Here is a 21,546-nt window from a genome sequence, read left to right on the forward strand (position 1 = left end):
TTCTCAGGGAAAACAGCATGCAAACAATCCTGTGCAAGCAAGCTGTGGAAAGGATATATTGGAAATAATCAACATTATTGATATTAATAATAATCTAGAATTAAGGGATAATCAGGCAGATTTCCTGTAGGAGGTGAGCTTTTAGCTTCACACTGCTGAATTATACTGGCTTTGCCAGATTATTAAAAACCCAATTCTTTCCCACATAAACATGATTTCTATAATATTATAGGTGCAAGGTAGCTGGCAAGAAATGGGATAGTCTTGGTGATAGTTTCCAAGTGATTCTTATTGGCCAAAACCAGACAAGGGACCATCTATCCTTGGAAGGTCACCACAGGTGCCCAACAGCTCTCCATTCTCTGCTTCCCATGGTCTGGGGTCTCCGTTCTCTATTCCTAATCAATCTCTCCCCTTCTTTCCTTTGCCAACAGCCACGCATTGCCCACAGAAAGCCTTAGAACTGTGTTCTGGGTGATGAATTTTTATTATAGATAAAAATATTTGTGGGTAAACAGAAGAAAGGGGACAGATTACAGAGAGATGAAGCATCCTTCCCCACCACAGAGTCTGACTGGGAGGGTCAAGGGTGGGTGGAGGACAAATAAATGAAGCCCCCCCTCCTCAAAGCTGAGTCTGGGCAGGGCTAGTTGGCTGACTGGGTCAAGGGTTGGGGTAGGACAGGTAGATGAAGCTCTCTTCCTCCCAGGTGAGCCTGGGCAGGGCTGGCTGGCTGGGTCAAGATGAGGGGAGGGAGGAAGATAGCCATCTTCCTTCTCCAGGGCAGCCTCCTCAGAGCTTCTTCAGCTTCAGGTGGATCCCATTTTTGGATCTGAGGACCAGCTTGGAGGTGATCTCTGGGGGCTGAGTGTCATCAGGTGCCAGGTAGAAGTGGAGCAAGGTCAGAGCCACAGCCACCTTGATCTCAGCCATGGCAAACTGCTGCCCAATGCAGTTCCTAAGGACCGTGGACCAAAGGGAAGAGAAGCAAGGCGGGTTCAGTAGAGCCTGCCCCCCCAGTTCTTTTAAAGCCTGCCTCCAACCCCAGCTCAGAATTCCCCTTTATCTCCTCCCACTCCCACTTTCCTCTACCATAGACACTCACATGGGGTTTCCTCTAGATTCCATGACTCCAAGTCACTCTTCTCTCTATCTGCGCCCCTCCCACCCACTCTCCAAGGCCCATCTCTTCCAGGAAGCCTTCCCTGATTTCTAGTCTCCACTGATCTCACCTGTGTCTGAACAAATGCTACTCACCTTATCTCAACTACACTCTGCCGTGTCTAAGTAGTGTCTACCCAACCAGGAGCTGGATTGGTCAGGGAACAAATAGGAGGCAGGAAGAGGCATTAAGAGAGTGATCCAAAAGGGCTGAGAGAGGGGATGGAATGAGAGCTGCAGCAGCCCTGTAGGTCCTCTTCCCTGGGTGACCCCCCAATAATCCCTCTGTGCTCCTCCTAGGACTTGGCACTGCGAGAAAACTTCATTGCATTCACCAGTGTAGAAATGAAGGCTCCCAAATGGCAGTGACATGCCTAAGTGACACCGTGACACTTAACTGACCAGTCATTAGGGGCAGAGGCTGCATTACAACCCAAGTTTCCAGCTGCTCATCCAGGCTGCTCCACTCTACTATAGAGTGAGAGAGGAGGCTGATGGGAAGCTTGGATCAGCAGATGAGGGGGAAGCAGCAGAAAACAGGTGGTTTGGGGCTTGTGCAGAGTTGTGGGGGGATCTCGACATGGGTGCATGGAGCCCACACAGCCAGATGTATATAACACACAGATTGTTACCCAGACACTCACCTGGCACCAGCAGAAAAGGGAAGGAAGGCATGGCTGTGCCGGGAGGCCGAGTTCTCTGGGGAGAACCGCAGAGGATTGAACACCTGCCAATCAGAGCCAGCATCAGTGGGAGGCAGGAAGAAAGGCCATTCTCTTCCCCTGACCCCCCCCCCACCTCTGCCAACTCCAGGCCCTGCTTACCACCAACCTTTGGCATCCTTGGATCCTACTTGAACCTCCCTCTCTTTGATTTGATGCCATCCTCTGCCAACCCCTCAACTGTACCGGACTTATTCACCAGGCTTTCAAGCATTCTCCTCCTCTCTCCTTTACTCTTCATCCTCCAGTTTTTCAATATTCACACTGATCTCAGACCTTGCATCTCTCTGAACTACACCATGACCAAGATTGTGAAATCTGAAATTCCTCTTCCCCACTACAGCCTCCAGTCCTGCCTCCTCTCAGCTTCAACCTAAGGCTACTCTTAAGTAGGGACTTTGAGCTACCTGGCCCCTACCTGGATCCACATTCCTCTAGGTCCTAGAAGCTTTTATGACTCGGATACATAGGAACTGGAGCCCTCCTGACCAAATATCCAGGGTCCCTGACTGCCTGGCTACTGCCATGTTTGTGCCTCTCCCTTCCCATTCTAATCCCTCACCTGCCTCCACGTTGGCTTTGCTCCATATTGGTTGGCCCTTTCAACCTCTCATTAGCTGCTACACCCTCAATTAGAATCCCTTCAGTTCCTTCACTCTGCCCTGCCCTGTAGGTCCTCTTCCCTGGGTGACCCCCCAATAATCCACCCTCTGTGGTCCTATTCCAGGGTTACCCCAGAGGCAACTATGAAATGGAATTGATTCTATTCTATCAGCTACAGATTCATGGCTCTCCTGCCTCTGATGCTCAGTGGTCATATCACCTTCTAAGCCTCAGTTTCCTCACCTGTAAAATGAGGGGAGTGGGCCTTTGTGGCTTTCGATTTAGAATTCCATGACCCTCCCTGTTGCTTTCACTGCTCAATCCTTCTCTTTACATTAATTACTTCTTTAATTCCCCTTCCTTACTACCTATGGCTTCTCCTCTCCTTTCACCTCCAAGTCCAGCCTCAGATAGCCTACCCCCTTTCTGATCCTCCTCAGCTCAATATTTCTTCATTCCTCAAATTCCCTCCACATTTGGAAGGAGATGTCAGCAAACTCAGCAGGTCTCACAGTTCCCTAGTTTCATCACCACTTTATTTACCCAGGGTTTCCTCTGTCAGTCAGCCTTTCCTCCTTCCCTCCCTCCCCATCAATTATAACAGACCCTTGAGCCCATCCCCTTTGGGGGCAGACACACCTCTGGTTCTGGCCACACAGTGGGATTGTGGTGAAGAGCATGTATGTTGAGAGTGACAACTGTTCCTGGAGAGGCAAAAAGAAGCAGCACTTGAGAAACTGACACTCCTAACAACAACAAAAATAATAACAGTTAGCATCTATAGAGCATGTTTAAATTATTAGTCTTTTCAACACCATTAGCATCTTCCTTTTAGAGATGAGGAAACTGAGGGAGGTAAAAATTAAATGTCTTCAGCAAAGTGGCTACAGCAAAAGTCAAACTCAGGTTTACCTGACTCCATGTCCACCAGTTTTTCTGCTGTTCTACTTAGTAGCCCATAGGTGCTGGGCCCTCAGTCTACCCGGTTGGGAGCAGGGGAGGCACAAACATGGCAGTAGCCAGGCAGTCAGGGACCCTGGATATTTGGTCAGGAGGGCTCTAGTTCCTATGTATCCGAGTCATAAAAGCTTCTAGGACCTAGCCAGATCCCACTGGTACCTCGCTATCTCCAGTCATGATTGTGAGGGGGGAAGGGGGGGATACAGGCAGCCAGGGCACTGATTTTGGGGTTTGAGATTAGAAAAGTGCTCAAGCCCTTGGGAATCCCTGCTTAGCCTCAGAACAAGATGGAATCTAGGACTTGGCACTGCGAGAAAACTTCATTGCATTCACCAGTGTAGAAATGAAGGCTCCCAAATGGCAGTGACATGCCTAAGTGACACCAGTGACACTTGACTGACCAGTCATTAGGGGCAGAGGCTGCATTACAACCCAAGTTTCTAGCTGCTCATCCAGGCTGCTCCACTCTACTAGGGTGGCTTCCAGGGCTACAATGGACTTCCTGGCTCACCTCCATCCTCTGAATCTCCATGATCCACAGATCCCCCAATACTAACCCAGCCTGACTTTTCCTTTTTTTTTATTATAACTTTTTATTGACAGTACATATTCATGGGTAATTTTTTACATTATCCCTTGCACTTACTTCTCTTCTGATTTTTCCCTTCCCTCCCTCCACCCCCTCCTCTAAATGGCAGGCAGTCTTATACATGTTAAGTAGGTTATAGTATATCCTACATACAATATATGTGTGCAGAACAGAACTGTTCTTCCACAGGAAGAACTGGATTCAGAAAGTACATATTATTTGGGAAGAAAAACAAAAACGCAAACAGTTTACACTCATTTTCCAGTGTTCCTTCTCTGGGTGTTGCTGATTCTATCCATCATTGATCAATTGGAACTGAATTAGATCTTCTCTTTGTTGAAGTTATCCACTTCCATCAGAATACATCCTCATACAGTATTGTTGAAATATATAATGATCTCCTGGTTCTGCTCATTTCACTCAGCATCAGTTTATGTAAGTCTTTCCAAGCCTCTCTGTATTCACCCTGCTGGTCATTCCTTTTTCTTTTCTTTTTTTCATCCTAAAGTGATTTTTTTGTATTTTTTCCTTTTTTTATTTTTATAGCTTTTTATTTACAAATATATGCATAGGTAATTTTTTAGCATTGACAGTTGCAAATCCTTTTGTTCCAACTTTTTCCCTCCTTCCCCCAGAGGGCAAGGTTGACCAATACATGTTAAATATTTTAAAGTATAAGTTAAATATAATATATGTATACATGTCCAAACAGTTATTTTGCTGTACAAAAAGAGTTGAACTTTGAAATAGTATACAATTAGCCTGTGAAAATGCAGACAAACAAATATAGAGGGATTGGAAATTCTATGTAATGGTTCATAGTCATCTCCCAGAGTTCTTACCCTGGGTATAGCTGGTTCAGTTCATTACTGCTCTTTTGGAATTGATTTGGTTCATCTCATTGTTGAAGAGGGCCACGTCCATCAGAATTGATCATCATGTAATATTGTTGTTGAAGTATATAACAATTTTCTGGCCCTGCTCATTTCACTCAGCATCAGTTCCTGTAAGTCTCTCCAGGCCTTTCTGAAATCATCCTGCTGGTCATTTCTTACAGAACAATAATGTTCCATAATGTTCATATACTGCAATTTACCCAACCATTCTCCAATTGATGGGCATCCATTCATTTTCCAGTTTCTGGCCACTACAAAAAGGGCTGCTACAAACATTCTTGCACACAGGTCCCTTTCCCTTCTTTTGTATCTCTTTGGGATATAAGCCCAGTAGTGACGCTGCAGGATCAAAGGGTATGCACAGTATGATAACTTGTTGAGTATAGTTCCTAATTGCTCTCCAGAATGGTTGAGTTCGTTCACAATTCCACCAACAATGCATCAGTGTCCCAATTTTCCTGCATCCCTTCCAACATTCCTCATTATTTTTTCCTGTCATCTTAGCCAATCTGACAGGTGTGTAGTGGTATCTCAGAGTTGTCATAATTTGCATTTCTCTGATCAATAGTGATTTGGAACACCCTTTCATATGAGTGGAGATAGTTTCAATTTCATCATCTTAAATTGTCTGTTCATTTCCTTTGACCATTTATCAATTGGAGAATCCAGACTGGCTTTTCAGTTAATGTTGGCTTTCCTCCCAACTCAGCCTGTTTCCTCTTGCCCTATGCAAGGATTCCTACAACCTTCCAGTGTGCAAACGCACACCTGATCAGCAATTTGCCCATTGACATGTATTCTCTAATCTTGAGAAAGATGAGACATTCTTAGGGTGGAAAGTGTCAGCCTTGCTGGTTGAGAAAACATTGGGGGAGACACAGGACACCCTCAGGATAAGGGCTGTCCATAACTAGATTTCAGGGTCACTTCTCCTCAAACCCTGTACTTTGTCTCTGTCTGGGCAGGAGGTCAGTAAACTCCAGAGATCAAGATCCACGGGACTAGAGGAACACTGACTACTATTATCTCTGACACAGGGATGATAATCTGTGGGTCAGGGAGACAACAGTGAGAGGCAATGATCCTGAAAGGGGTACCAACTTCCCTCATACTCCATGAGCAGCAGAGGCAAGGAACCAGGTTGGATTGTGTGCTCTATAAGATTTCAACCAGCTGTAAATCTAGAACACCTCAATTAATACACCTGGAGGATACTCCTTCCCCTTTTGGATCTCTCTGATTTGGAGGAAGTTTTTCCTGATGTCAGATCTAAATGTGCATATCTAAGACATCCCACCCTGTCACCAAGAATAAGTTACTTTGGACAAGTCATCTAACCCCAACTGCTTTGCAAAAAACAAAACAAAACAAAACAAAAAGCATACACACATCAAATTGAGATACATATATACTACACAAAGTTAGTTGAAAAAGAAGAAATCCAATCTACCAAAAGACAGTCCTCCAGACAATTGAAGACAAGAGATTATATTCCCTCTGAGGCTGGGGGAGGAGGAAATAAAAACAGCAAAGAATGGTGGGAATTGAGTAGGCTGACCACACTGATTCCATCTTGTGACAATTCTGGAGCCAAATCAGTTCCCTTTCTATTCAGTCACAGATCTAATCCATTTTGTGTCTTGTGTAAAAACTTAATTCAGTTGTAAGAAATTGCAAGAACTACTGTATTGCACTGTTTGAAACTAGCCCTAAATGGTGGGAATCCATTCATTTTCCAGTTTCTGGCCACTACAAAAAGGGCTGCTACAAACATTCTTGCACACAGGTCCCTTTCCCTTCTTTTGTATCTCTTTGGGATATAAGCCCAGTAGTGACGCTGCAGGATCAAAGGGTATGCACAGTATGATAACTTGTTGAGTATAGTTCCTAATTGCTCTCCAGAATGGTTGAGTTCGTTCACAATTCCACCAACAATGCATCAGTGTCCCAATTTTCCTGCATCCCTTCCAACATTCCTCATTATTTTTTCCTGTCATCTTAGCCAATCTGACAGGTGTGTAGTGGTATCTCAGAGTTGTCATAATTTGCATTTCTCTGATCAATAGTGATTTGGAACACCCTTTCATATGAGTGGAGATAGTTTCAATTTCATCATCTTAAATTGTCTGTTCATTTCCTTTGACCATTTATCAATTGGAGAATCCAGACTGACTTTTCAGTTAATGTTGGCTTTCCTCCCAACTCAGCCTGTTTCCTCTTGCCCTAAGCAAGGATTCCTGCAACCTTCCAGTGTGCAAATGCACACCTGATCAGCAATTTGCCCAGTCATTGACATATATTCTCTAATCTTGAGAAAGATGAGACATTCTTTAGGTGGAAAATGTCACCCTTGCTGGTAGAGAAAACATAGGGGGAGACACAGGACACCCTCAAAATAAGCGTTTTCTATAAATAGATATCAGGGTCACTTCTCAAACCCTGTATTCTTCCTCTGTCTGGGTAGGAGGCCAGTAAACTCCAGAGATCAAGATCCATGGGACTAGAGGAACAATGACTTTTACTATTATTACTGAGAAGGGATGATAATCTGTGGGTTGGGAAGGCAACAGTGAGAAGCAATGACTCTGAAAGGGGTACCAATTTCCCTCACACTGAATGAGCTGCAGAGACAAGGAACCAGGTTGGATTGTGTGCTCTTTAAGATTTCAACCAGCTGTGAATCTAGAACACCTCAATTAATACACCTGGAGGATACTCCTTCCCCTTTTTGATCTCTCTGATTTCAAATCTAAACTTGCATATCTAAAACATCTTACCCTGTCACCAAGAATAAGTTACTTTGGACAAGTCATCTAACCCCAACTGCTTTGCAAAAAACAAAACAAAACAAAAAGCATACATACATCAAATTGAGATACATATATACTACACAAAGTTAGTTGAAAAAGAAGAAATCCAATCTACCAAAAGACAGTCCTCCAGACAATTGAAGACAAGAGATTATATTCCCTCTGAGGCTGGGGGAGGAGGAAATAAAAACAGCAAAGAATGGTGGGAATTGAGTAGGCTGACCACACTGATTCCATCTTGTGACAATTCTGGAGCCAAATCAGTTCCCTTTCTATTCAGTCACAGATCTAATCCATTTTGTGTCTTGTGTAAAAACTTAATTCAGTTGTAAGAAATTGCAAGAACTACTGTATTGCACTGTTTGAAACTAGCCCTAAATGGTGGGAAGCTGGACCATTTATTTCTACAAGCTGCTTAGAAAGTCTTAATTAAGGACCTCAGTTATGCTGAACAGAAACCCAGCCAGTTACAAAGAGCGATGTAACCCATATGTCTTATCTGCACACTGCTCTCATGCTGGTTAGTTATTGTGTCTGTTCCTTTGATTGCAGACACTTGGGGAGAGTGGGACACCTCTTTTTCTGATTTCAGAGTATTTCATCTGTTCACTCTCCTGCTCCTACTTGGAAAATCCTTAATTTTTCTTCCATTTAGAAATCAGATTGCCTGTCCACTGTTAAACCTTTGTTTTCCCAGTCACTTCCCGTAACACAGGGTAACCATTCCCAACCTCGCTCCAGTCACTGGCTTTCAGGCTTCATTTTGGTCCTCCCAATAATTCCCCATCCTCTTCCCTTGAAGGGGACTCTTTCTTAGAACCATAAATGGCATTGGAGTGAAGCAGCAGATGGAGAACTGGACCTGAAGTCAGGAAATCCTAAGTTCAAATTGGACTTCAGATACTCATTGTGTAACCTATGCCTCAGTTTCCTCAAATGTAAAAGAAGCATCATAATATAATTTGTAAAGCATTTAGCACAGTGCCTGTCACATAATAATAGGTCCTCATAAATGTTTATACCCTTATCTTCTCTAGGGAGTACTAAGTGGGGGAGGGGGGACTTTGTGGAACTTGGACGGTCCTATGACTCACTTTTTGAAGAGTTTTCACCACTGTTCTCTCAAAGTTGTCAAGTCCAATCTTCCAGATACACTGAGGGCCCCATGAGCTAGTAGAATGAACAAGTGGGTGTGCCATATTACCTGCAGGTAGGGAGCGGCCATCAGGGAAAGTAAGAGGCTTGCTGAGCTCCCTGTAGATGTATGGTACTGGAGGATAGAGGCGGAAGGATTCCTTGATGCACATGGTGGTATATGGCATCTGGCTCAAGTGCTCCCTGAAAGCACAAGAAAACTATGGGACAAAGAGACTGATGATGGGCTCAGGAAGGGGAGTTTCAGACTAGGAAAGGGACAACTGGGGGACCAAAAATTTGCTCCTCTGGAGGACAAAGAGTGAAAAACAAAGCAGACCCTGATCCCACAGCCACTCACCAAGTGATGGATTTCCCATCTCCCAGGATGCCTCTGATTTCCTCCCGGCATTTCTCCTGGTGCTCAGGATTCATGGCAAGAGAATAGAAAAGCCAGGAGATGCCACTGGCAGTAGTGTCGTGACCTTCAAACATGAAAGTGTCCACCTCAGCCCTCAGCTCCTCATCCGACAAGCTGTCTCCATTCTCTTTCTGGGTGAAGAGAAGTCACTAATGTCAGGGACCAATCAGCCTTTATCAAGAGTCTTCCATGTGCCACTACTTGTGCCAGAAAAGGAGTGAAATTTAAAGGAGATCTTAGCGAAGACCCAGACTTTGCCCTGAGGAAGCTTACAACCAGCCCAGTTGGGAGATAAGAGTCAAGTGCCCATAATGCCAAACTCCAATGACAAGTAACTTTAAAAGCTACAGAAAGGTGTAAATCAATAGTGGCTTCAGGCAAGTTTTCTGGGGGGAGATGGCACTCCATTTGGGCATTGAAACATGATATTTTTATTTTTGTATATTAGAGTGCCTGGTATACTTTATAAGTTCTTTCTGAATTGAAGTAGGAAAGAAAGGTAGTTTGAGAAATATAGATTATGAGTTCTAGTTGAGACATTGAATTTAAGAATGCTACAGAAAATCCAGTTTAAGATGCCAAAAAATCATCTAGGAGTTCAAGAATGGAGCTCAAGGTAGAAGATAAAGCTCAATAAGATAAAAAGGAAAAGAAAAAAACTTTAATGAATAGTGAGAATAATTAATGACTGGCCTAAATGATCCACTGATTTTCTTGAAATTTCAAGAAATCTATAGGAAGACCCCAATCTCTTGGGTGAACTCACTAAGGAGAAATATGTATAAGAGTCTCCCATACCATGGATGGGCTGCAATCAGCACCATTGGGAGTACATGAAGAAGAAATTTCTTTTTATCAAAGCATGGGCTTAGCCAAATCAGCTCAGAGGCTTTCCCTCTCTGTGACTAAACCAGAACGATTTCCTGGTGGTGAGTGGCAGGTTCTAAGAGAGCAGATCACAGCTATGAGAAGATGATTTAAGATATCCTATGTAGCTAGACCCATCAACTGCATAATAGCTCTAATAAGAAGGGACACACCCACAAGGTCACCCAGGTTCACTCTGGTCCCAATGCCTCTCAGGGCATCAACATAGGGAAGGGGAAGCACCAAAAAAAGAAAAAGAAAACAGGAGGAATGGAGAAGGGATGGGAAACTGCTTTCTTCCTGCCTAAAGGCAACCCCCAGGCTTGGCCAACTCTCACCCTGGCACAGAGGAGGATGTCCAGGAAATCCAAGTGTCGTTTCTTCAAGACAGCCTCCAAGGTTCCTTCCTGTTGCAGGTGCTGCTTCCTCTTCCTAATCACTTTATCTGCAGGAAAGTGGTTCATGCTTATGGGTCAGAGAATAAACTCCTTTGTCAAGCTGTGAGCTCTGTGCCCATGCATTATTGGGTTACACACACACAACTCTCCTTGTGCTGCTTCCTTGGGGAAGAGAGCACTGGATTTGAAGTCAAGAAGAATCCGGTTCTAATCCTGCCTTGGACATTTTCTAGCTGTTTGACCCTGAACAAGTTATTGGGCAGACCCTGTCTGCCATGGTTTCATCAACTGTAAAATGAGCAGGTTGGATTCAATAGCTTGAAATCAAGCTATGATCTTCTGAACTCATGCTTTTATCTCCCCTCCACAGAAGAATTCTAGGAGTAATATTGTACATGTGTATGTATGTATTCTTTCATGAGAGATTGTTTTTGAGATTAGCATTCTAAGTACTTTGTTTCTGAAATTACTTCCCATTTACCCTGTACATTTCATGTATGGACATAATTGCATATTTGTACATATTCTTCGTACCTAGTACATCATAGGCACCCAATAAATGCCTCTTGGATTGAATTTCAAAGAGCATTTGCTTTCCTTGGCATCCCATAGACTTAGCATTGTGTTTTGTATACAGCAGATGTTTAATAAATAAATGCTTACTTAGTTTTTATTAATGAATATTGAGTTGAGTTGAGTGTATTTGATTATATGAGTATGTGTGTGTGTGTATTCATGAAAGTGTGTGTATAAGAGTGTACAAATGTAACTGGGGTCTTAATTTGATTACATGAAACTCTCCTCATTGGTGGAGAGATCCCCAAAGAGAATCTGGAAGCAAATACCTTCTTTCTTTAAGCAGAGCTGGAAGACTGAGAATTTGTTTTCTCAAACTCTTGCCCTCAGGCAGAATCAGAGCACCAACCAATCAGTCCCCACCAATGAGGTGTCTTATGCTATTGGGCTTGAACTATTGCTTACATAATTATGGGATCCTGCATGTAGCCATCAATGAATCAATAAAAAAGAAGTTTTAATTAAGCACCACCAGGTATTGTGTTAAGGAGTGAAACAACTTCTTACAAGTAGTGTTTGAATGATAGAATCTCAGAGCCAAGACCCAATCAAATACACAAATATACACTCTAACAGACTTGACACATTGCCATGGTTTAGTTATTAGCAAGGATTTCTTGCTGTTCATCCAAAACCAGTTTCCCAGTAGACAGGACTATTCGAATGGAGCCTTCCCTCTGAGACAAACAAAGGTCATACTCAGAGATTTTTTATACCCAGATGAGCCAAGCCTCATTTCTGTCACCCATCCTTCCACAAATCTTTTCCTGGATCTAGCAGATACTAGGCTCAGTGGGAAAGATGGGAAAGACTAGAACCTCTCAATAGGGATTCAGAGTTCAGGGGATCATGAGAGGATCAGTTGTTGTCAGATAGTCATCTTGGAGAAAAGAAGGCTCAGCAAGGCTAGAATCCCTGGTTCCAATTGTCAGAAGGGCTGTGGTATAGATCTGGCCGAGAACCTAGAACTGGGCACTCCAATTTCAGCTCATGAGAAGCAATAGGCCAGCCTGGGAGTCCATGACATCCCCATCAGGCAGAAGCTAGATGAGAACCTGCTAGGGATAGTAGGGAAGAGGGTTCTTCACTGGTTGGTGTCTTTTCCCTTCTGAGATCCCTCAATGCACAAATTACTTTTGCTCTCAGTACCTGTGTGTTCATGGGCCCAGCGAGCAGCCTGGCGAGCCTGGTAGCCCTGGGGAGTCAACCAGTAGATGAAATCATTGTGATAGAGGGCAAACCGAACGCGAGCAAATATCAAGATTGACTGTTCCCACACAGCCTGGATGTAGTAGTTGGCATTCCTGTAGAGAAGAATGGCACTGGGTAGGTGAAGGGCCCAGATCAGCCAGAACTGGGAAGGAGCACTTTGTGTGGCAGGAAGAGCAGGGACAGAGATTGGGCCTGTGATAATAAAATCAGGTAACATATAAAAGTCTTTGCAAACCTAAAAATGTCGTGTAAATGCTAGCCATTCATGGTATTATCATTTCATTGGCATAGGGAACTTCCTGGTGTGAAAAGTCTTTTCCCGATGCCATTCAGCATCTTAACTAAAATTAGAGTAGCATGGAGCATTGAGAAGTGAGGTTATTTGCTGGGATCAAATCTAGATCATTTCATGTTGGAGACTGGGCTTGATCCCGGATCTTACTGGTTATGAGGAGTTCTAACCATTGTCCCACACAGCCTCTTGACTGTTCAGAGATGAAATTCAATTCTAGAAGTATTCATCAAGTGCATATGACATGGCAGGTACTGGGGATATGTATAAAGATAACAAAAATAAACCCATCTCTGTCCTGGAGGATCAGGGAGAAATTAGGGAGCGAGCCTGAACAAAGAAAATTGAACCTAGATCAATTATTTCTGCAAGGTGACTTGGAGAGAGGGGCAGCACTGGTCACTGGCAGTAAAGGAGGTACAGCAGGCTGGGCTTCCTGTAGGAGGTGATGAGGGAGATGGGCTTTAGAGGAAGGGAAAACAGGGACCAGACCAACAGTAGCACCTGGGCTGCCCGGGGAGTGTGGCCAATCCGGCCATCACTGACCTCTCCATCTGGCAGTTGCTTTCATGGCTAAAGGCACATTTCATGATGGTGTCCAGGGTCATCAGGCTGACATGATCAAAGACCTCCAAGCTCAAGCCTTGGCTGATGAGCTTTCCCCATTTATTCTGCAGCAGAAGAAGGCAGCTCTCAGCATACATGACTCCCCAGCTGCAGGCAAATCATCCCCTTGTTCTCCATCTCTGGCAAAATGGATATCCCATACTCCACCTCTCCCACCCTCTCCTGTGGTTGCTGACACCATCCACCAGGCCTGGAATTCCACTCCTCTCAACTTCCCAAGGGTCTTGATTCCTTCCAAGCCCAGCTCATTTGCCACAGTCCTCCCTAGAAAACCCTCCATCCCCACATAGGAAAGGGATCACCCCTTCCTCAACTTCCCCAGTACCTGTTGTCTAGATTTTTTTGCATTTGATCAGAGACAAAGCCTTAGACTCAGAGCTGAGGTAAGAAGGGAAGGAACAAAAATAAAATAAAAATTATAAAAAATAAAAAAGGTCAGAGATGAGAGTGGCCTTAGAGCAGAGAATATCAGAGCTGGGAGGGAACATAAAACAAGGAATGTCAAAGCTAGGAGGGACCTTAGGAAAAAGTGTTTTCAGAGCTGGAAGGGAACTTAGAACAGGGAATGTCAGAGCTGGGAGTGAACATAGAACAGGTAATGTCAGAGTTGGGAGGGACCTTATTAAAGGGGATGTCAGAACTGGGAGTGACCTTGGAAAAGGCTACCAGGTCAGGCAAGATCTGGAGAAGTATCTGCTTCAAGCCACCAAATCAAGGCTGTAGTTATTCAATCTACTTGTAGATATACAGGAAGAAACACTGTGATGGGCCAGAACTCTGGAGAAAGATATTAACTCAGTGGATTTGATAAGACAATGGTTATCTAATTTAGCATGGTAATACTAGGTCAGTATGATTGAATTAATCTTACAACAAATAATGGTTCCCTAGTAGTATAATCATTGGCTTATATTCATTATGATTAATGGATTAAATTGTAATAGAGTATTTAAGAGGTCAGAGTCAGACCTAGAGGGGGGAATAGACTCAGGGAAGACAGAGGACTGGAGGCTGGAACCCAAGCTCCTGGACTCAGGGAGACTTCAATTCTGAGACCATCATAGTGATCCTTTTGCCTCCCCCACAAAAACCAAGACACATTTCTGGAGGACCTCCAGAAAGCTAGCCCAGCCCAGGCTGGGAAGGAGATAAAAATTTTTGGACTTTATCTCTGGCTATTCTTGTGGTGATTACTCTGTTGAAATGAAGGCTGGTTGTACCTGATCTAAAATTAAATTATAAAGCAGCAGTCACCAAAACCATTTGGTATTGGCTAAGAAATAGATTAGTGGATCAGTGGAAAAGGTTAGGTTCACAAGACAGAATAGTCAACTATAGCAATCTAGTGTTTGACAAACCCAAAGCCCCTAACTTCTGGGAAAAGAATTCATTATTTGATAAAAACTGCTGGGATAATTGGAAATTAGTATGGCAGAAATTAGGCATGGACCCACACAACACCATATACCAAGATAAGATCAAAATGGGTCCATGACTTAGGCATAAAGAACGAGATTATAAATAAATTAGAGGAACATAGAATAGTTTATCTCTCAGACTTGTGGAGGAGAAAGAAATTTGTGACCAAAGATGAACTAGAAACCATTACTGATCACAAAATAGAAAATTTTGATTACATCAAATTAAAAGGCCTTTGTACAAACAAAACTAATGCAAACAAGATTAGAAGGGAAGCAACAAACTGGGAAAACATCTTCACAGTTAAAGGTTCTGATAAAGGCCTCATTTCCAAAATATATAGAGAACTGACTCAAATTTATAAGAAATCAAGCCATTCTCCAATTGATAAATGGTCAAAGGATATGAACAGACAATTTTCAGAGGATGAAATTGAAACTATTACCACTCATATGAAAAAGTGTTCTAAATCATTATTGATCAGAGAAATGCAAATTAAGACAACTCTGAGATACCACTACACACCTGTCAGATTGGCTAAGATGACAGGAAAAAATAATGATGAATGTTGGAGGGGATGCGGGAAAACTGGGACATTGATGCATTGTTGGTGGAGTTGTGAACGAATCCAACCATTCTGGAGAGCAATCTGGAATTATGCCCAAAAAATTATCAAATTGTGCATACCCTTTGATCCAGCAGTGTTTCTATTGGGCTTATATCCCAAAGAAATACTAAAGAAGGGAAAGGGACCTGTATGTGCCAAAATGTTTGTAGCAGCCCTATTTGTAGTGGCTAGAAACTGGAAAATGAATGGATGCCCATCAATTGGAGAATGGCTGGGTAAATTGTGGTATATGAATGTTATGGAATATTATTGTTCTGTAAGAAATGACCAGCAGGATGAATACAGAGAGGACTGGTGAGCAGAACCAGGAGATCATTATACACTTCCACAACGATATTGTATGAGGACATATTTTGATGGAAGTGGATTTCTTTGACAAAGAGACCTAACTGAGTTTCAATTGATAAATGACGGACAAAAGCAGCTACACCCAAAGAAAGAACCACTGGGAAACGAATGTGAACTATCTGCATTTTTGTTTTTCTTCCCGGGTTATTTATACCTCTGAATCCAATTCTCCCTATGCAACAAGAGAACTGTTCGGTTCTGCAAACATATATTGTATCTAGGATATACTGCAACATATCCAACATATAAAGGACAGCTTGCCATCTAGGGGAGGGGGTGGAGGGAGGGAGGGGAAAAATTGGAACAGAAACGAGTGCAAAGGATAATGTTGTAAAAAAAAATTACCCTGGCATGGATTCTGTCAATATAAAGTAATTATTAAATAAAAACTAAAAAAATAAATAAAATAAAATAAATAAATAAAAATAAAAAGAAATGAAGGCTGGTCCAGAAACCTCCAGAAAACTAACCAGAATATTACATTTTGGCGTCTGAATGTGGGTCTAAGGATTTACATTCAGAAGTCCAGACTGACACGATCCTGAGTTCAGTGAAAAAGTCTCCATGACCCAGAAATTAGAGTGAGTACAAAAATAGACAAGAAGGAAACTTTGTTAAGGACTAAACTAATGTTTCAGCTGAAATGGGACAAATATTTAGAAAACAGCCTTCTCTGTAGTATGTAGAAAGCAGTGTTAGACTAATAAAAAACCAAGGTTTGATTGTAACTTGGGTGCAGATCATTGAACTTTTACAAACATTACAGTACTCGTCTCCTTGGTTCACTAAGGAAGACGAATTAGATCTAGAGAAGTGGAAACTAGTGGGAAAGCAATTAATTGAATATTACAATGATAATGGTCCTGATTCAATTCCTAAAGAAACATTCTATATATATAACATAATACAATTGGCTTTAAGGAATTACATAAGTTTTAAAAGAAGGAAAAAGGAGAAAGAACGGAAGGGGGATACTGACAAACTAGGTGAAAAACATGAAGAATTAGACAAAAAAGGAGTTAAATATAATGCTGATGAAATTAAGGAATGTGATGCTTCATAGCAGGAGCCATTAGGGCATTTCCCCATATCCTGACCTACTTCCCTCAATTAACCCTTCATGGGTAGAGAAAGAAGGAGGAGGGGGAGGGGCAGTCACATCATCCGCATCATTCATGTAGGAGCTTTGTCCACCCTCTATGACAAAATTACAAATGGCACTAGTTAAAGCTAAAAAAGGACAGAATATATCTGATTTAATAGAAGCATACCCTGATATTCAAGAGTTTGACTCTTCAGGTTAAGAAAGGAGAAGATACACTCCTTTTGATCTGAAAATTATCAAAGATATGAAAAAGAGTTGTTCTCTTTATGGGACTACATTGTCTTATGTTAAAATGATATTAGAGAATTTGGATTATGAAATTTTAACCCCTAGTTATTGGAAATCTATAGCAGGGACATGTTTAGAACCTAGACAAAACTTGTGGCTTTTGGAGTATAGTGAACTATGTAGAATACAAGGCCAATGAAATAGGCAAACTGGAGTTTTATATATACAAGTTATCTTTAATCAACTAGCAGGTAAAGGTCAGCATGCAGAGACTTCAGTACATATTAATTAATTACCCTTTGATAGCATGTGAGTAAATTGCTGCTGCTGCTATAAAAGCATGGGATATCATCCAGAGAAAATAAGATAGAGGGGAAGCCTTCACAAAAATAGAGCAAGATCCAAATCAACCCTTTGCTGATTTCGTGGGATGTCTGCAGACAGCTGTCATACGAATTATTGGTGAAAAAACAGCAACAATAATAATGGTAAAACAACTTGCTAAAGAAAATGCTAATGAGTTTTGTAGAAGAATTATACTGGGACTACACAAAGATGCTCCTTTAGAAGAGATCATAAGACATTATACCACAGTGGGGACAAATGCCTTTTATACCCAGGCTATGATGCAGAACATGGGAAGACAGGGTCCCTCTTGGCAAGGGACTCCCAGTGAGACTCATCAATGCTTTCAATAAAGTAAAGTAGGGCATCTGAAAGTTCAATGTTGGCATAGAGATAGAGAGGATAAGGTGAGAACAAGACCCCAAACCTTATATCCAACATGCAACAAGGGCTTCCACTAGGCCTCAGAGTGTAGATTGACCCAGAGAAACGAGAGATAGAGCCCAGCTTCAAGACCTCAAACAAAAAATAGGTGGAGCATGATGGCAGCTGAGGTTACACCCAGAAAGTCTTTAGAAGTTCAGGATTCTGATGTGATCAATCAGCAGAGAAGCAATCAGATGGGAGAAAGAGATTACAATTAAGGAGAATACAGGCTTTTTAATCTGAGAGAAGGGCAGTGTCCAATGCAAGCAGCTCCAATATAATCTCCAGGTGATGTAGAGAGATCCAGAAAGTGGTGAATTGAAGGGACCAGATAGGCTAACTGCTTGGTGGAGAGAGTTTGCTTGTATCTCTACAGATGGATAAGGAATCAGATGGGTGCCAATGAACACTTTGAGCCAGAAAAAAGAGAAAAATCTTGAAACAAAGGAGAAGACTTAAGAAACATCTGACACTAAAAGAGCATGGTTGATAATGAGACTGTAACAGAACTGCCAAACCCGCAGGAATCATTGGATTCCCTACATATGTGAGGTAATGAACAATAGATTGGATTTGGACTATTTCTAGAACTTAAGGATGTGTATAATTTCTCATATTGATTCATGTTGTTTGTTACATTCCTAGCCTGAGTTATATGATTGTGTGCTTGTATAATACCTCCCATGTTGATGGATTTATGTATACCTGTTTCAAGTGAGACCCTTCAGAAACCCGCTAACAAAATTTGGTTTGACTCTCCATTTCCTTTTGGTGTTTTCATCTCTCTTCCTAAGAAGTCAGGGAGGGCATGATCACCTTCTTTTTTGGTGTTTTTATCCCCTTTTCCGAAAAGTCAGGAAGAGCATGATCACCTCTTTTTTTAGGTTCTCACCTCCCTGAGAAGTCAAGGAGGGAGCAACCACCTATGTTCTAAAACAAAAGAAAGCAAGAGATGTAATGGGCCAGAACTCTGGAGAAAGGTATTAAGTCGGTAGAATTGATAAAACAATGGTTATCTAGTTTAGCATAGTGATTACTAGTTCTCTAGTTCAGTATGAGTGAATTAATTTTACAACAGTAAATATAATGATTGGTTCATACTCAGTATGATGAATGGGAGGTCAGAGTCAGACCTAGAGGGGAGATTAGAACAGACTCGGGGAAGACAGAGGACTAGAAGCTGGAGCACAAGCTCTTGGACTCAGGGAGAGTACAAGACAGAAACCATCATGGTGGTCCTCCTACCTCCTCCACAGAAACCAAGACACATTGCAGAAGACCTCTAGAAAGCTAGCTGGGATGGCAGGTAAGCAGACAAGACTGTGAAGGAGGCAATAAAGACTTTTGGCCTTTACCTCTGGCTATTACCATGATGATTGCTGCTGAAATGAAGGTTAGTCCAGAGACCTCCAGAAAACTAACCACAACATTACAGAACACTGTCACACTACCCTGAGAATAACTGTCAATAGGTAGTAGGGTTCCATGATCTCCTTTGAATCAAAGATGTTTGTTAATTTGGCCTCTAGATTATAAATTCTTGGAGAAGAGTTATCTCTGGGCCTTGTACAGATTACTCATTTAGTAAATACATTTTTAATCAAGTTAATTTGTTTAGACCTGTGTCTGACAACTGACCTGATCTTTCAGGTTGTGAAAGAAGGGCTCACAGTATATGCTTAGGAAGGGTACACCACTTGAATTGAATTGTGAATTTTCAGGGAACACTTTCCTTTCAGTGGTTTTATGCAGTAATTTATTGATTTTATCAGTTCACAATATACAAGAGTTACCTGAAGTCATACACACAAACACACACACACACATGTGCATGCACTTGTGCACATGTGTTTTGATGGTGCTCTGTCTTGAAGAGCTAGAGAGTTCTGTATAAGTCATTGTTCTGATGGGGCACACTACATAACAAGATTCTCTTGTGTCATCTGAGCCAACCCTGCTAAGTGACAATATTTTTGCTCTTTCCTTCAAAAAAATGCTTCAAAGCACTTCAGGGGTGGTAAATCAAGCAGAGCCCATCAAAAATGGAAGGATTCACTTTTTGATAATCTCTGTATGAGAAATAGAATCAAGGTCCTTATAGGGTATTGAACTTTGGTGATGACGGTGGTGAAAAAGAGTTGAGAATTGAGAGGGAATGTGAGCCCTCTTGATGGAGAGAAGTGCTGGTTTTGGACTCTATAAGTCATTGACCCTCAGAGACTTCAAAGGCCAGGAGAATCCAAGCCTAAAGGGAATTTTACCCAGACTCTCTGAAAGGGGAAAAGAACTAACTAATCAAGAGTTTTGAATTACAGGATTGTGAAAATCTACATAGAACCAACAGAAGGGATGGAATGTATATGAATAAGTGTTTGAGTCACTGGATATCTGCACAAGGGCTAACAGAGCTTCATCATAGACTTTGAAGCAAATTCCCAGACCTCCACAATGATTACCAACAGGCAAACATATATTGCACATGCACCATGGACTTGACACTGCTTGACCAGTCTCCTCATTACTTACTCCACCCTGCTATTCTCATCTCTCTGGCATGCATTTTGAATCTATTGTCCTTATCCAGAACAGTAATTTAGAGTAATGGAGAGATTATTTTCCTTTTCTTCCCTAATGCTAGACAGGAAAGAATCAATATGACTTTTGTTTTTATGATCATAGATTTAATTTTTATCTTGGAGATTGTCCTTGATATTGTGAATATCTATAATGTCCTACTTGCTTAAAAAAAAGTATATAATAAATCCATTCTGTTACTATCCTCTCTGGGGGAAAAAAAGAGTTGTGAGTTACCCCTTTGTCACATATGCCCTTTGCATGCATGCTTCACTACTTCTGTGTTTTAAGATTGTGCCCATTCTCTCCATGGGTGCTATGTATATTCGTGGAAGAATGTGCCCCAGATTAGGGAGGACAATGTTTTTGGTAACTTCTATTCTTGTTAATGTCTTAGTAAATGTCTTTGCTAAAAGCCAAAAAAATTCTGCCTGATAGTTAGTGGAAAGCACACTAGTTGGGGTTCATGAGCAAAGTACCAGAAATCTAACCCCTTCAGAACCCTGAGGAGGAGGAGCGAGCAGCCCACTGGAGACTCAGCCTAGCAGTACAAATGTAGGTTGGGTGAGTAACCTAAGCAGGATGCTATGCTTACCAAAGACTCCTTAACTGAAGAGCCAGAACAACAGATTTTCAGAAAATCAAGCCCCCAGAGCCATGTGATTATATTGGAGAAGCAGCTTTTGGCTATTACAACAGGTTCTTCTTGATTCAATACTAACTTCTTCTTTAGATTGGAAGCAGAGAGGATGGCCACCAGAATCCCTCTCCTGCCATGACTACCCACAACTGACCTGGTCTGGGTCTGGCCTTAGGCCTACATACATGTGTCAGGCTCCATTCCCCACTCAGCTTTCATGCTTAAATGCTCTGCTCTCACTTCACGGTGGTCACAAGCGATACTGTCCCCTGCTTCTTTCCATCACCATTTCCACGGTCTCAGTGGTGCTCTTTGTTTCCTACTTTCTACCTCGGCTCCCACAGTCTTTCTTTGGACATAAAATATCCCTTCAGAAAATGGTGTGGACCTCCTTACTTGCCTTAGCAACCATTTCCACTCTCTCACCATGACTGAATTCCATTACCTTTCTTCAGCTCAGTGCTCACACAGAGTATCTACCCCTGAGTCAACATCTCTGACTGAGTCTTTGGACACTGGCTGCCATTTGCCTTTTTGTCTCTCATCCTCCTCCTCCTGGATTGGG

At 42.2% G+C, this 21,546-nt stretch overlaps 1 protein-coding gene across 4 annotated transcripts in view; it reads right to left on the reverse strand.

The window, feature by feature from the left end:
- Window positions 1–468: 468 nt before the first annotated feature.
- LOC127563367 (cytochrome P450 4A6-like) overlaps window positions 469–21,546 on the reverse strand; it is a 49,845-nt gene continuing 28,767 nt past the window's right edge. For 2 of the 4 annotated variants that reach the window (XM_051999781.1, XM_051999780.1), the window contains exons 5-12: window positions 13,188–13,312; window positions 12,287–12,441; window positions 10,502–10,608; window positions 9,237–9,427; window positions 8,946–9,079; window positions 3,126–3,232; window positions 1,806–1,888; window positions 469–958 (exon numbers count right to left, since the gene is read on the reverse strand). In XM_051999781.1, coding sequence (XP_051855741.1) covers window positions 793–958; window positions 1,806–1,888; window positions 3,126–3,232; window positions 8,946–9,079; window positions 9,237–9,427; window positions 10,502–10,608; window positions 12,287–12,441; window positions 13,188–13,312 — 1,068 coding nt within the window. In that variant the 3' untranslated portion in view covers window positions 469–792. The remainder of the gene's footprint in view (window positions 959–1,805; window positions 1,889–3,125; window positions 3,233–8,945; window positions 9,080–9,236; window positions 9,428–10,501; window positions 10,609–12,286; window positions 12,442–13,187; window positions 13,313–21,546) is intronic. The other 2 variants (XM_051999782.1, XM_051999783.1) reach the window with 2 other exon arrangements.

This window comes from Antechinus flavipes, chromosome 4, assembly GCF_016432865.1.
Source record: "Antechinus flavipes isolate AdamAnt ecotype Samford, QLD, Australia chromosome 4, AdamAnt_v2, whole genome shotgun sequence".
NCBI classification, from domain to species: domain Eukaryota; kingdom Metazoa; phylum Chordata; class Mammalia; order Dasyuromorphia; family Dasyuridae; genus Antechinus; species Antechinus flavipes.